The 16668-nt window shown below is 41.9% G+C and overlaps 1 protein-coding gene across 3 annotated transcripts in view; it reads left to right on the forward strand.

The window, feature by feature from the left end:
- Positions 1 to 16115, forward strand: part of FBXO8 (F-box protein 8) — an 84363-nt gene extending 68248 nt beyond the window's left edge. For all 3 annotated transcript variants that reach the window (XM_068278789.1, XM_068278791.1, XM_068278790.1), the window contains 4 exons: positions 1085 to 1211; positions 9329 to 9447; positions 10039 to 10235; positions 14326 to 16115. In XM_068278789.1, coding sequence (XP_068134890.1) covers positions 1085 to 1211; positions 9329 to 9447; positions 10039 to 10235; positions 14326 to 14513 — 631 coding nt within the window. In that variant the 3' untranslated portion in view covers positions 14514 to 16115. The remainder of the gene's footprint in view (positions 1 to 1084; positions 1212 to 9328; positions 9448 to 10038; positions 10236 to 14325) is intronic.
- Positions 16116 to 16668: the final 553 nt, after the last annotated feature.

A 16668-nucleotide genomic window follows, 5' to 3' on the forward strand; every position in this document is an offset into this window, starting at 1 on the left:
TAGGCTGCCTGCATGCGCAGCGTCTTCTCCCCTCTAGGCTTCCAGGCAAGTACAGAGCAATGTGGGCAAATATCTTCAGGAAGAGTCTGAAGCTATTTGCTAAGGTGGATGGATTGTGAACTGAACTGCTGAGATATGGGGGGGGGGGGGGGGTTCATAACATGTAGGTGAGAAGGCTTTTGCAGCTGTTAGCTAGGCTTGGGGAAGGGGGGGGGGGGGGGTGTGAAGAGAAGAATTCTTATGTATGCTTGCAGGGAGGGGGTGTTAGGTAGATCTCGTGGACTCTGCAGGTTGTAAAGTAGCTCGCAAGCCGAAAAAGCGTGGGCACCCATGCTTTACATAGTCCACGTCTCTCTCGGAAGTGAATACAATTCAATATGCAGAAATTTAAACTGAACTGTAACAATATTGATAAAGTTGTTATAACGTAACCGATAATGCTTCATTTACATTCTATTAACTTTTTAATTAATACATAATTTATATAAAGAGCAATCATCGCCTCAAATGCCTAAAACTAGAATTGGATTCTTGTGATTAAAGCTCCGGGTACAGCCATACTATCCCAGGGAAAAAAACACATATATATATAAGTAGATGTATACTTGTTCTACTTACATAACATATGTATTGTACTGTCCACATTTTGATTTCAGTGAATTTTCTACAGTAAAGAGAAACCTTTTCCTTTTTCCATCTTTACTGGCTCTGACTGAAACCAATCCTGATGTAATTTTCTCCCTTATTCTGCACTAAAACTGCACTGTCATATCTAGCTTGCTTTGTAAACACATGTGAGCACAGCATAGATCCTATTTCAGCAGCTTTTGCAGAGGGGTGAGGTGTATTTCCTTTCTCAGCCTCCTGTCACACCAAACTGCCCTCAGCCAAACCGTGAGAAACAGGAATGTGGGAGGGAGGGAGGGATGGATGTCAAGCTTCCCTCTCCCTGGCCATGTACCAGAATAGAGCCAGGCTGACTGGAGCAGACACATTTATGATTATATTGAAATGCTTGCAATGCTGGGGCAGTAAGAGTAATTATTCATTAATAATAATCCCAACACGTTTTATTCCTATATAGGTTATGCAAGTCTACTTGGGGACATTGCTCAATATACAACAAAAGACACCCGCCAGGATTTTCCTATCGAAATCTTTACATGCGACTCGATGAAGGAAGTCTAACCTTTAACGCTAATCCACATGAGGTAATTATTTGTTCTTAAAAAAAGAAAAAGTGAATATTTTACTTTGACTACATCATATAACTGGCCTTTATGAGAAAGGTTTATTTGTATTCAGTGCTCTGGATATTCTACTTTTTGACTGTTAGATTGCTTGCCTTATGAGCGATAAATAACCAGACCGAGAAGGAATAATAAGTATTCAGATGCATCAAAAGTTTCTGGGGTGGTCTTAGAAATGCATAGGTGTACCTTTTGTATACTTTTATAATTCACTTTAATTGCCTGTGTGACTTTGTATACTTTTATAATTAACTTTAATTGCCTTTGCAAACACCTTTTGTAACTGACAAAGTATCGCTCAGTGATTTTCATGTGATGCCTTATCTAAGCAGAAACAAAATCATCATCATCTGTGCCATAATAAAATAACTAGGAGAGCTACAATTAAATATCTATAGGCTGGCGAAACCCGTGAAAGATAAAGCCTTCACGTATGTGTGTTGAATATAAAAAAGAAACGTGAATTGATGTAACCTTTCACTTCTGTAGTTGGGGAACTGGCTGTTTGGCTGGTGGGATTTCTGCAGCCCTGAAAAAAATCCATTATCAAATGTATTTGCAATTTTACAAATCTAAAACTTCTTAAGGTGATACAGGGCAACCTTGCTAGAATGTTTTACTACAGCAGTTTAAGTCGTAGCTGTCCAATGTTGCCTAAATCGCTGTTTTAGTTTAAAGTGACTCTGTAACAAAAATTACGTTTTTTCTACCATCCTACAAGTTCCTAAACCTATTCTAATCTGTTCTGGCTCACTGCAGCACTTTGTACTATCATGGTCTCTGTAATAAATCAATGTATCTTTCCCCTGTCAGACTTGTCGGCCTGTGTCTGGAAGGCTGCCAACTCTTCCGTGCTGGTCTGTTCCTCTATGCACACTCCAGTGTGTTTTTTTACATAAGCCAGCAGCTTCTCTGCTATCTTATCAGTGATAGAAGAGAGCTGGATAAAAATCCTCCTCTGTTAGGCTGTGAAAGTAGCTGGCTGACACATACTGAGGAATTACAAACACAGGCACCGGCAGAGCTGTCTGCAGGAAGCCTGTAATGTTCAGTGCATGAGAGAAGAAGGGGACAGAAGGTAAACACACAAATGATCTTTTGAGATTCAAAAGGAAAGCTGTATACAGCCTGCTTGTGTATGGATGTATTTTCTATGTGTGGACATATTGTACATCAATCTACTTCCTGTTTTGGTGGCCATTTTGTTTGTTTATAAACAAACTTTTTAAAACTGTTTTTGACTACTTTTAATGCGGCGGGGAGCGGCAAAATTGTGACAGAGGGTAATAGATGTCCCCTAACGCACTGGTATGTTTACTTTTGTGCGATTTTAACAATACAGATTCTCTTTAAGTGGAGATTCAGGACTTTACAAATGAAATTTGGTGACACTCCAAGAAAACTGTTTACTGCAAGTTTGAAATATCCTGTTTGCTTGCGTTTGATTTTTGTAACTGTTTTATCTGCCGAAGGATTTGCAATTAAGGTTAACTGGTGTTGTAATTTACACCTCTGCCACACTTTACAAAGCATATAATGCAACAACTTACTATTATTATTGCCGATAAACATGATTTTTGTTTTAAAAGGGTGCCTGAAATATAGCTGATAAATGTGACTTTGTTTATAAAAGGGTGCCATATAGCGGATAATCAGAATTTTGTTCATAAAAGGGTGCCAGATGTAGCTGATAAATGTGATTTTGTTTATAAAAGGGCGCCGGGTATGACCAATAAACATGATTTTGTCTCTAAAAGGGTGCCTGTTTGCATCCAATGACAGTGATTCTGTTTACAAAAGACGCTGGATGTAGCCGCTATTAGAATATAACCCTCATTCTAACCTTAATTCCTCCTGGTGCCTAACCCAAACCACCCCCCCATGGTGGTGCCTACCCTTAACATTCCTCCTACCAACCCACCCCCGGTAACCTAGCCTTAATCTGCCTCAATGGTTAAATTATGTGTTTTGTTTACTCCAGACGTGAAAATAAGTTCACATAACCACTACACCTAGTTATTTTATGCAATGATATTGGTACATCCCTTACATGTCGATAGGTGGTCCTTACAGTCTGTCAACTGGCTCATGTTATTCTGAGAAGTACATTTGTATAGAGTCTGCTGAAGTTACTTCTGAACAATCACTTTTCCTTTCTCATGAAAAAAAAAAAATTGGAAGGCTAACTGGTTCCCTTTATACTTGCTCACATATTTTGACTTTAACCACTTCCCGACCGCCTAACGCACAGAGGCGGCCGGGAAGTGGACGCCGCAAGGACCACCGTATAGACAAATGGCGGCGGTCCTTGTAGGGGCATGGGCGGAGCGATCGCGTCATCCGTGACGCGATCCTCCGCCTCCGCCTGGCGCCGTTCACTCCCGCCGCAACATCCCGCCGGCCATACGGAAGCGCCGGCGGGATGTTAACCCGACGATCGCCGCATACAAAGTGTATAATACACTTTGTAATGTTTACAAAGTGTATTATACAGGCTGCCTCCTGCCCTGGTGGTCCCAGTGTCCGAGGGACCACCAGGGCAGGCTGCAGCCACCCTAGTCTGCACCAAGCACACTGATTTCCCCCCCCCCCTGCCCCAGATCGCCCACAGCACCCATCAGACCCCCCCCCCCCCCCGCCCACCCCCCCAGACCCCTGTTTGCACCCAATCACCCCCCTAATCACCCATCAATCACTCCCTGTCACTATCTGTCAATGCAATTTTTTTTTATCCCCCCCCGCTGCCCCCTGCTCCCTCCTGATCACCCCCCACCCCTCAGATTCTCCCCAGACCCCCCCTCAGACCCCCCCCCCCATGTACTGTATGCATCTATCCCCCCTGATCACCTGTCAATCACCCGTCAATCACCCGCCAATCACCCCCTGTCACTGCCACTCATCAATCAGCCCCTAACCTGCCCCTTGCGGGCAATCTGATCACCCCCCCCCCCCCCCACACACACACACCAATAGATCGCCCGCGGATCCGACATCAGATCACCTCCCAAATCCATTGTTTACATCTATTCTCTCCTCTAAACACCCACTAATTACCCATCAATCACCCCCTATCACCACCTGTCACTTTTACCTATCAGATCAGACCCTAATCTGCCCCTTGCAGGCACCCAATCACCCGCCCACACGCTCAGATTGCCCTCAGACCCCCCCCCCCCCTCCTTATCAATTCGCCAGTGCATTAATTACATCTGTCCTTCCCTGTAATAACCCACTGATCACCTGTCAATCACCTGCCAATCACCTATCACCCATCAATCACCCCCTGTCACTGCCACCCAACAATCAGCCCCTAACCTGCCCCTTGCGGGCAATCTGATCACCCACCCACACCAATAGATCGCCCGCAGATCCGACATCAGATCACATCCCAAGCGCAGCGTTTCCATCTATTCTCTCCTCTAAACACCCACTAATTACCCATCAATCACCCCCTATCACCACCTGTCACTGTTACCCATCAGATCAGACCCTAATCTGCCCCTTGCGGGCACCCAATCACCCGCCTACACGCTCAGATTGCCCTCAGACCCCCCCCTTATCAATTCGCCAGTGCAATATTTACATCTGTTCTCCCCTGTAATAACCCACTGATTACCTGTCAATCACCTATCAATCACCCATCAATCACCCCGTCACTGCCACCCATCAATCACCCCCTGTCACTGCCACCCATCAATCACCCGCTGTCACTGCCACCCATCAATCAGCCCCTAACCTGCCCCTTGCGGGCAATCTGATCACCCACCCACACCAATAGATCGCCCGCAGATCCGACGTCTGATCACCTCCCAAGTGCAGTGTTTACATCTGTTCTCTACCCTAAACACCCACTAATTACCCATCAATCACCCCCTTTCACTGCTACCTATCAGATTAGACCCCTATCTGCCCCTAGGGCACTTAATCACCCGCCCACACCCTCAGAATGCCCTCAGACCCCAGCCCTGATCACCTCGCCAGTGCATTGCTTGCATATATTCCCCCCCTCTAATCACACCTTGAGACACCCATCAATCACCTCCTGTCACCCCCTAGCACACCTACCCATCAGATCAGGCCCTAATTTGCCCCGTGTGGGCTCCTGATCACTTGGCCAAACCCTCAGATCCCCCTCAGACCCCATTCCGATCACCTCCCCAGTGCATTGATTGCATCTATTTTCCCCTCTAACCACCCCCTGAGACACCCATCAATCACCTCCTGTCACCCCCCTAGCACTCCTATCCATCAGATCAGGCCCAATACAACCTGTCATCTAAAAGGCCACCCTGCTTATGACCGGTTCCACAAAATTCGCCCCCTCATAGACCACCTGTCATCAAAATTTGCAGATGCTTATACCCCTGAACAGTCATTTTGAGACATTTGGTTTCCAGACTACTCACGGTTTTGGGCCCGTAAAATGCCAGGGCGGTATAGGAACCCCACAAGTGACCCCATTTTAGAAAAAAAGACACCCCAAGGTATTCTGTTAGGTGTATGACGAGTTCATAGAAGATTTTATTTTTTGTCAAAAGTTAGCGGAAATTGATTTTTATTGGTTTTTTTTCACAAAGTGTCATTTTTCACTAACTTGTGACAAAAAATAAAATCTTCTATGAACTCGCCATACACCTAACGGAATACCTTGGGGTGTCTTCTTTCTAAAATGGGGTCACTTGTGGGGTTCCTATACTGCCCTGGCATTTTAGGGGCCCTAAACCGCGAGGAGTAGTCTAGGAAACAAATGCCTCAAAATGACCTGTGAATAGGACGTTGGGCCCCTTAGCGCACCTAGGCTGCAAAAAAGTGTCACACATGTGGTACCGCCGTACTCAGGATAAGTAGTATAATGTGTTTTGGGGTGTATTTTTACACATACCCATGCTGGGTGGGAGACATTTCTATGTAAATGGACAATTGTGTGTAAAAAAAATCAAACAATTGTCATTTACAGAGATATTTCTCCCACTTAGCATGGGTATGTGTAAAAATACACCCCAAAACGCATTATACTACTTCTCCTGAGTACGGCGGTATCACATGTGTGGCACTTTTTTACACCCTAAGTACGCTAAGGGGCCCAAAGTCCAATGAGTACCTTTAGGATTTCACAGGTCATTTTGCGACATTTGGTTTCAAGACTACTCCTCACGGTTTAGGGCCCCTAAAATGCCAGGGCAGTATAGGAACCCCACAAATGACCCCATTCTAGAAAGAAGACACACAAAGGTATTCCGTACGGAGTATGGTGAGTTCATAGAAGATTTTATTTTTTGTCACAAGTTAGCGGAAAATGACACTTTGTGAAAAAAAACAATTAAAATCAATTTCCGCTAACTTGTGACAAAAAAATAAAAACTTCTATGAACTCACCATACTCCTAACGGAATACCTTGGGGTGTCTTCTTTCTAGAATGGGGTCATTAGTGGGGTTCCTATACTGCCCTGGCATTTTAGGGGCCCTAAACCGTGAGGAGTAGTCTTGAAACAAAAATGACCTGTGAAATCCTAAAGGTACTCATTGGACTTTGGGCCCCTTAGTGCAGTTAGGCTGCAAATAAGTGCCACACATGTGGTATCGCCGTACTCGGGAGAAGTAGTATAATGTGTTTTGGGGTGTATTTTTACACATACCCATGCTGGGTGGGAGAAATACCTCTGTAAATGACAATATTTTGATTTTTTTTACACACAATTGTCCATTTACAGAGGTATTTCTCCCACCCAGCATGGGTATGTGTAAAAATACATCCCAAAACACATTGTACTACTTCTCCCGAGTACGTCGATACCACATGTGTGGCACTTTTTTGCACCCTAACTGCGCTAAAGGGTCCAAAGTCCAATGAGTACCTTTAGGATTTCACAGGTCATTTTGAGAAATTTCGTTTCAAGACTACTCCTCACGGTTTAGGGCCCCTAAAATGCCAGGGCAGTATAGGAACCCCACAAATGACCCCATTTTAGAAAGAAGACACCCCAAGGTATTCCGTTAGTAGTATAGCGAGTTCATAGAAGATTTTATTTTTTGTCACAAGTTAGCGGAAATTGATTTTAATTATGTTTTTTCACAAAGTGTCATTTTCCGCTAACTTGTGACAAAAAATAAAATCTTCTATGAACTCACCATACTCCTAACGGAATACCTTGGGGTGTCTTCTTTCTAAAATGGGGTCATTTGTGGGGTTCCTATACTGCCCTGGCATTTTAGGGGCCCTAAACCGTGAGGAGTAGTCTTGAAACGAAATTTCTCAAAATGACCTGTGAAATCCTAAAGGTACTCATTGGACTTTGGACCCTTTAGTGCAGTTAGGGTGCAATAAAGTGCCACACATGTGGTATCACCGTACTCAGGAGAAGTAGTATAATGTGTTTTGGGGTGTATTTTTACACATACCCATGCTGAGTGGGAGAAAGATCTCTGTAAATGGACAATTGTGTGTAAAAAAAAAAGATCAAAAAATTGTCATTTACAGAGATATTTCTCCCACCCAGCATGGGTATGTGTAAAAATACACCCCAAAACACATTATACTACTTCTCCTGAGTATGGCAATACCACATGTGTGGCACTTTTTTGCAGCCTAACTGCGCTAAGGGGTCCAAAGTTCAATGGGCACCTTTAGGCTTTACAGGGGTGCTTACAATTTAGCACCCCCCAAAATGTCAGGACAGTAAACACACCCCACAAATGACCCATTTTGGAAAGTAGACCCTTCAAGGTATTCAGAGAGGGGCATGGTGAGTCCGTGGCAGATTTCATTTTTTTTTTGTTGCAAGTTAGAAGAAATGGAAACTTTTTTTTTTTTTTTTTTTTTGGTCACAAAGTGTCATTTTCCGCTTACTTGTGACAAAAAATAATATCTTCTATGAACTCATTATGCCTCTCAGTGAATACTTTGGGATGTCTTCTTTCCAAAATGGGGTCATTTGGGGGGTATTTATACTATCCTGGAATTCTAGCCCCTCATGAAACATGACAGGTGGTCAGAAAAGTCAGAGATGCTTGAAAATGGGAAAATTCACTTTTTGCACCATAGTTTGTAAACGCTATAACTTTTACCCAAACCAATAAATATACACTGAATGGGTTTTTTTTTTTATCCAAAACATGTTTGTCTACATTTTTCGCGCTGCATGTATACAGAAATTTTACTTTATTTGAAAAATGTCAGCACAGAAAGTTAAAAAAAATCATTTTTTTGCCAAAATTCATGTCTTTTTTGATGAATATAATAAAAAGTAAATATCGCAGGAGCAATCAAATAGCACCAAAAGAAAGCTTTATTAGTGACAAGAAAATGAGCCAAAATTCATTTAGGTGGTAGGTTGTATGAGCGAGCAATAAACCGTGAAAGCTGCAGTGGTCTGAATGGAAAAAAAGTGGCCGGTCCTTAAGGGGTAGAAAGCCCTAGGTCCTCAAGTGGTTAAGGTACATACGCGGAAAACTCCTCCCATTAATAAGTGGAGATGCATCTTCTTCTTATCCTCCAGCTCTACCACCTCTCACCTTCCTTCTTGCATATGCCTTAGAATTCACAAGATAGGACCTTTGGGTATGCTTAACATAGTATACTTTGTATTAAGTCCTTTCCATGTATTTTGTACTGTGTTCACCTTGTTACAAGATTTTATAAGATTCTGTAAAGTTGACTATGTACCCTACAGCTATCACAACTGCTTGTATCTGTTTGTATATTTTGTATCTTTTGTACTGCTCTTTTCTACATAATAAACCTTTTGGTCAATGAAAAAAAAAAAGGTACATACATTTAAAAGCCAGTCTTATCAGCTGAACGACCGAACGTACACATGCCCGATTTGACGTCCAAACGACCGGACATTCAAACGACCGGTCGTTTGGATAAATCCAACGTGTGTACGAGCCTTTACACACTGATGAAGGTTAAGCAACTTTATATTAAGTGATGCAGAAAAGTGTCTGCACTATATAAATCTATATATAATAATAATAATGATATCATAAATTAACAACATAACTCTGTCATAACTCGTGTTAATTACTTGTTGACTAAAAAATAGTTTATCCCTAGTAATTTGTAATTTTCTTCCAGGGAATAGAATATTTTTTATCCAGGGGCATTTTAGATGATTCACCAAAAGAAATAGCTAAATATATATTTTATACGAGAACGCTCAACTGGAAGAAACTGAGGATATATCTCGATGAAAGGTAAAACGACAATGAGATAACCGTGCGTATTATGTTATGTTATGTCATATGACGAGCTGCCGGTGTCAACCAGAGGGACTCGGATGCTGCTGAGGAGAGAAGTTATCGCTGCCACGTCGGAAGCCGGTGAGTTTTTTTCTGCTATAATGCTCCGCTCGCCACTCTGCAGAGGGAGGGAGGGAAGGGCTATTCACCTGTGTATAACGTGCCACCTTACCACGGATCTACTGGGCTGGGGGCTTCCCTTATGGACCAGGTCCCCTCGGCTATCGCTACAGGGCAGCACATCAGGACTTTACTGGGCTGGGGGCTGCCACTTGGGACCAACATTATAAGCCCTCCCTGAAAATAAGACCCACCACATTATTTGGGGGTAAAATTAATATAAGACAGTGTCTTATTATGGGGGAAACGCAGTATGTCAAGCAGAGTAGACTAGGGAGCTGGAGTGTATAAATCTCATGAGTGAAATTTCTAGTGGATAAAAATTAAAGCTTGGGGTGATTCAGTGCATCTATCAGCCTTTTTAACTTTAAAGTCAGAGGTGGATTGTTTTGCATTAATGTTTTATTCCCCTCCTTTTCCCTGTAGGCGGGATGTACTAGATGATTTAGTGACTCTGCACAACTTCAGCAATCAGTTTTTACCAAATGCACTGAGAGACTTTTTCCGACATATACATGCACCAGAAGAACGTGGAGAATACCTTGAAACACTCATTACTAAGTTCTCTCACCGATTTTGTGCTTGCAACCCTTCTCATGCACGAGACCTTGGCCTTAGCCCTGGTAAGCGAGAAAATAATGCAAAGCATCAGCTCTGTAATGTTCTTACAAAAATATTCTGTTTGATATTACGTTAAAGGGAACCTGATATAAATGAAATATACAGATTTATACTTACCTGTGGCTTCCTCCAGCCCCCTGTAGGCCATGAACTCCCTCCCTGTCCTCCTGGGCTGCTTCGTTCTCCTGCAGTGGAGTCTGTCATCTGGCCCAGTTGCACTCCACTGCACATGCTTGGTCCTGGCCATGTGCGTACCTCTGATTGTGCTCCCGTAGCCAGGAGCATTCTGCGCAAGTGTAGTTACAGTTTTGACAAACTGCATAAGGGCAGGATGCTCCTATCCACAGGAACATCGGGAGGGACGGACACAAAAGTGATTACTATGACCTGACTTCTTACTCTCACACAGAACCCAACCCTAAGACCCCCCCCCCCCCCCACACACACACACGGTTCCCAACCCTAGTGCTGGGAATACACATTACGTTTTTTGTGAAGAATGGTTCCGATAGATGCCTTCGATTATAACGTTCCGACATGTCCGATTTTTCCGCTCGATTCTGTTCCGCTCGATTTCTCATAGAAGTGAATGGAAAAAAGATAAGAAAAATGAGTGGAAGAGAATCCAGCAGAAAATCGAATGCCTAATAGATCGTGTGGCGAATCGAACACGAAAAACGTAACGCGTATTCCCAGCATAAGACAACCCCTGGTGGTGAATAACCCAACATTTCGCCATCAGTTTTTCAGTTTGTATTCACATGTAAAATTATAATTCTATACGCTGTGCATTATTTCATACTAGGGTTCCTAATGTTGACATTTTTTTTTCCTTCTTGAAAGTGACTTCCTCTGCAATACCTTGAAACCAAAATGGGTTTCAGATTTTACTTGAATGCAGCAGCAGCTGTTTCAGCTAATCCATTGTTAATACAGACAGTCCCTTATTTACAAACGACTCAAGTTACAATGTTTCAGAGACACAAAGTAGTCTTAATACACAAAATACATACACAATACTGTTAATTTTATTAAATGTTAGTATTGTATAAACAGTTATAAGTAGTTTAACTGCTTCCAGACTGGGCTATTTAAAACTATGCCCTATTTGGGACCTGGGGAGGTAAAGGAGGTGTCCAAGGTATAGTTTGTCTCATATGATGAATGGTAAGTCCCTCTTACCTTAAAGGTGTCGCATTCATGAATGCAGTAGTTTTAGTTAAGACAAATCTTTATTGTGCACATCAGAGCCGCTTCATTGGATCAAATTCAAGTGCCTTGAAGGAAAATTCAATGACAAACGCTGGGAAAAGTGATGCGCTCTGAATACTTTTGAGATGCACTGTATATACAAATCCAGAGTTCTCCAAAAGTAAATAATTTATTCATGTTTCACTATGTTAACATAGGACTCGACTTACAAACAAATTCAACTTATAAACAATCTCCTGGAACGCAGAGGGACTGCCTGTAAACTCAATTAGCACCTCCCAATTTCCTTCATGTGCAGTAGTTTATAGCTCATGGTAATGTAGTGGCCGGCCTCTGACTGCTCCCATCAGCTTCTATTGTTACTCCGTGCTTCTAGTCTAGGTTCTATTGACCATCCATATTTTATAATATTCTGTATACAATTATGGTTCCTTTAAATTTGCTTGTTTTGTAGTGTCGTTTCATTGAAATAAAGGGAGTGTTTTGTGGAATGCACAAGACTAGTGCCAAAAAAGTTGGTTGTACAGCCAATCAGATCTGATCACATTTCAAAGAATTGAACTGCTTTTCTTGATACATAGGTATAATAGTGACTGTTTGCCCACGCTGTTTGTGTAGTTGTTTTAGAGCAGCATTGGAATCGGACAGAGATCTAGATGGATGTGAATAAAAGTAAAAACACATGGCGTAGCCAAAAGGTCAGATCTGAAAAAATATTAGTTGTAAGATAGCGTAATATACAGTCAAGCACATACCACAGATCATCTACTGTCACTATGCCAGATTTGGCAACTATTCATTCATCCACGTTAAGCTATGCTTCCTCCATTACATGATCGACAGGCTCGTAAGTCTAGGAAGTTTGATTGTATGAGCCACAAAATTCCTGGTACTGCCAGACTACACCACAAATTTATTGCCTTCAGTTTCTGCAAGAGTTATGACAACTGACAGACTGTTACTCATTGTGTATTAATACATTTCCTTGTCTTTGTGTCTAGTTGTTTTGTGGGAAATGTTTCAAAATGTATGTTGGATAGCCCATACAAAGAGAAACCCTTAACCGTGTTCCTAAACTTACCTCCTTTGAGTCTGTAGTCTGGAGCTACTGACATATACTAGATTATACTTGGCCGGGGCACGCTTGACCTAAGCAGTACCTTTGGGCACTGGAGTAAAGTAGGATGCCTCCTTACTGACTTTTTTTTTTACAAGTTTTCCTATGGCGGCGCCTATTAGTGTTAGGTATAGATAGAGGAGGGTTAGTGTTAGGAATTAGTGGGGGGTGGTTTGGGTTATGCATAGATAGGAGGGGGTTTGTGTGAGAGTTAGGATATAAAGGGGATGGTAGAAATATCGGTAAAATTGCCAATATTCTACTATAGCAGATAAATCAGTAAGATTACTGGTATTCTATTACCACTAGTTTGCGCTTATTTTTACACGCTGCATTTTTTTAATGTATGCCACTGTGACATCACCTAAATATCGATCTTTAGTGACCTCTGCCCACGGAAAGCTACTCTGACTTGCACCACAAGTTGTTCCTCCGTGCCTCTCCATAGTAACACCTTTGTTCTCACCATAGAAGCCAGAAAATGTATGGTTTGTTTTCCCTGCCACACTGATTTAGGCTCCCTGCACACTGCAAGCGATTTGATTCCGATTTTTAATCGGTTTTTACATCCGCTTCCGATATTTAATCGTTACTGCATGCTGCGTTTTTTCCTCCATTTTTTTCTGTTGATTGCCTTCAGGGAAAATCGGAATTGCTAATCGGAATCGCAAAACTTATTTGCAGTGTGCATGCTAGGACCGGACTTGTGGGTTCACAATATTAGGGGGCACCTACGCCATATCCTCTGGCCATTGATTTATTATTTTTATGCCCAAGTCAAAATACATTTTCTGGCTTCTATAGTGAGAACCGTGGTTATTAACCTATAGATTATACTATTTGTATATGACTACATGCTTTCATGTTCAATAGACAAGACTAAGTATGAATATTCACCAAGCCTTTGGTGAAGCTACTTTTTTTTAAGTCATGAAATGTGCATTAATGAACACATCCAAGCACCTTAAAAATAAAAAAAAAATAAAAAAAATCCACTTTCCTGGTGCTTTCTCCACCCCTTGCTAGCTGTCCTGTGCCCTTGCTGTAGCTCCACTTCCTGCCGGTGGCCCAGGGTCCCCTCCAGCACAAGATGCCCACTGCGCCTGCACAAGCGGCTCCCAGAGTCACGCCTGCGCAGTACAGTCCGGATGATGTCAGTGTGACTCAGTGAGCCGCATGGTGAAGCTCAAGCAGATGCCGACCTGGTGAGGTCGGCATCTGCACCGGAGGGGACCTGGCGCCATCAGAGCTGCGGTGAGGGAACAGGACAGCTGCAAGGGGCTGGAGGAAGCACGAAGTAAGTGGATTTTTTTTATTGTGCTTGGACCTTTCCTTTAAGCAATCATTTCACTGTTGATTATATTTGTTTTGAAGTTATAGAATGATATTTGATCTTAAGTAATATATAATAAATGCTATGTTTTAAAGTTATACTGAACTCGTTATTGTTTTTTTTCTGCTGCATGTGCATGCTGCATCCCAATGGGGGGGGGGGGGGGGGGGGGTTAGGTGTAATTGATTCGACAGTGTGAACTGTTGTTTTGCTTATAGTCATGTTAGCTGAAGGTATCTTATTTGCACACAAATTAAAATATGTGTCCATCCTACAACCAGGCTATTTGTGTTTTTTTAGATCTGCATCTGGAGATGAGTTGTAATTGAGTGCTTTGTATTCTTAATGACTGTTTTATTATTTTTCATAAATGTGTGCTAATTTGTTGTTGTAAATCTTTTCTTATGTGTGTTTTTTTCCCTTTTCTTAGATGCAGTTTATGTCCTGTGCTATTCTTTGATTCTGCTTTCCATCGACCTCGCCAGTCCACATGTGAAGAACAAAATGTCAAAGAGAGAGTTTATCAGAAACACACGGCGTGCTGCTCAGAATATTAGTGAAGAATTTGTAGGGCATCTCTATGATAACATTTATCTTGTTGGCCATGTTGCTGTCTAGGAGTACAATCTCTATAGTAGTGGTTCTAAACCTTCCTTTAGCTGAGGTACCCCATCAAGGGTGGGGAAGGACCTCAGCTAGACTCTGAGAGGTCACCTGCTAAGAAAGCCTCACATCTTATTGTAAACTGACTCTTCTGAATCTCCAAATTCTTGGTATAGTCAATGAGATGCAAATAATTCTGAGATGTTGCAAATGTTATGTTAATATTATGCAAATGTCTGCAGCTTTAAAATTAACATTTCAAAAGCTGTATATACATTTGCATAAAATTAGCTTAAACATGTGCATCAACCTAGAATTCATTACAATTCATTTACCGTCTGTATTCGATTTTGCAGAAGGATGTGATGGAATTGTAGAAAACCTCCTGGCAAAAAAATATGTACCTCTTTTAAGATCGTTGTGAGGAGGCAGATCTTTGCTGCTGGGCTCGCCTACTAGTTTGTAATTCACAAAGTGGCTGCAGTATCACAGACTGCGAAGCATGCCTCTGCTTGTGAACTTTTCCTCAAATTCTATTTTTCATGTTAACCTATATGGATTATAGAGGTGCCTGCATGCGCGTTACTTGCCTTGCATTATATAAGAGTAGGGGTGGTCAGTGAGATGCAAATAATTAGGAGGCTCACAAGTGGCTTGGGCAAATTGAACAGCTGCTGGAGCTTTTCCAAGGTTTCAGTGCTCGTTCACATCTGAGCGTTTTGCCGGCGATTTCGGCAAAATGCTCGAGCACTAGCACTTTTTAAAGGGCCAGTGCCATAATATCCTATGGGCCCGTTCTCACTTGGGCGATTTGCATTAATCGCCGGCGATTATCGCAAATCGTCGAACGCAAACTTGTATCCTGCTCTATTTTAAAGCAATTTCCCGGCAATTGCATTTAGTGCTATAGAAGCACTAATCGCGATCGCGAAAAATCGCCAAGTGTGAATTTTTTTTTTTTGTGTTAACCGGCAAAAATTGCCAGAGCAAAACGCTAGCAAAAGCGCTAGCGTTTTGCAAGTGTGAATGGGGCCTTATATAGGGATGGACAATGAGATACAAATCGGTTTGAGTTGATGCAGGATTATGCAAATTTTGCATGCAAATTTATGCAGCTTGAACATGAATCAATCAGATCCTGCTAAGGTAAGATCTGATTGGTCAATTTTCAAGCTGCATAAATTAACATAAAACATTTGCATAATCCTGCATCAACTTAAAATCATTTGCATCTCATATAAGAGCACTGAAACCTTGGAAAAAACTTAGACAGCAGCTGTTCAGTCTTTTTGCCCATCCCACTTGTGAGCCATGCTAATAGGTCATCATTGTGATAGGCAGCTAGAGAGGCATGAAGGGGAGTGGGGCTATCTGACGGCTATTAAACATAGTAATTGGAGAGCCTTTTAAGGGTTCCTAGGCACCCTGTAGTCAACTGCTTGACACATATGCTGGCAAGTAAATATGAGTGCAAAGATTCTTTAAAGTGACACTGAAGCTAACAAAAACTTGTGATATAATGAATTGTATGTGTAGTATCGATAATTAATTAATAGAACAATAGTAGCAAAGAAAAGAGTCTCATATTTTTATTTTCAGTCATAGAGCTTTTTTTTTTTAATAACATTGCATCATTCTCTAATATTTGCAATTTACAAACTGCACTCTGTATTTTAAATGATGAAACAGAGCAGAGCTAATGACCCTTTGAACTTCCTGGCAGTAAGACCTGAAACACAAGAAACCGTGAGAGACAGGTTGAGATAAGTGCTTCAGAAAACAGCACTGTAACAGACCCCCTTGGGTGGAGAGCTCAGAGATGCTCTTTTGCATAGATAACTGAAGTTTCTTGACTCTTCCTGTACTGGAAACACTACAATATCTATACTACTAATGTTCTATTTCTTAGCTGTACTGCATACACACGACATTATATCATAAGTTTATTTTTACTTCAAATTCCCTTTAATTTATCAAGTTTACTGGTGGTGCAGTGGATGAATTGTTGGTTGTAATGAATGTAGCCCATGCAATAACACTGTGTCTGCCTTGAGGCACCTCTGAGGACTCGGAGTTCAGTTACCCTTGGATAAGAACCACTGATCAGTAGTCTACTCAAGAATGTAAGCATACTACTACTATTACTAATACTACTACAGCTCCTTATGGC

The sequence above is a fragment of the Hyperolius riggenbachi genome, chromosome 1 (assembly GCF_040937935.1).
Source record: "Hyperolius riggenbachi isolate aHypRig1 chromosome 1, aHypRig1.pri, whole genome shotgun sequence".
Taxonomy (NCBI): Eukaryota; Metazoa; Chordata; class Amphibia; order Anura; family Hyperoliidae; genus Hyperolius; species Hyperolius riggenbachi.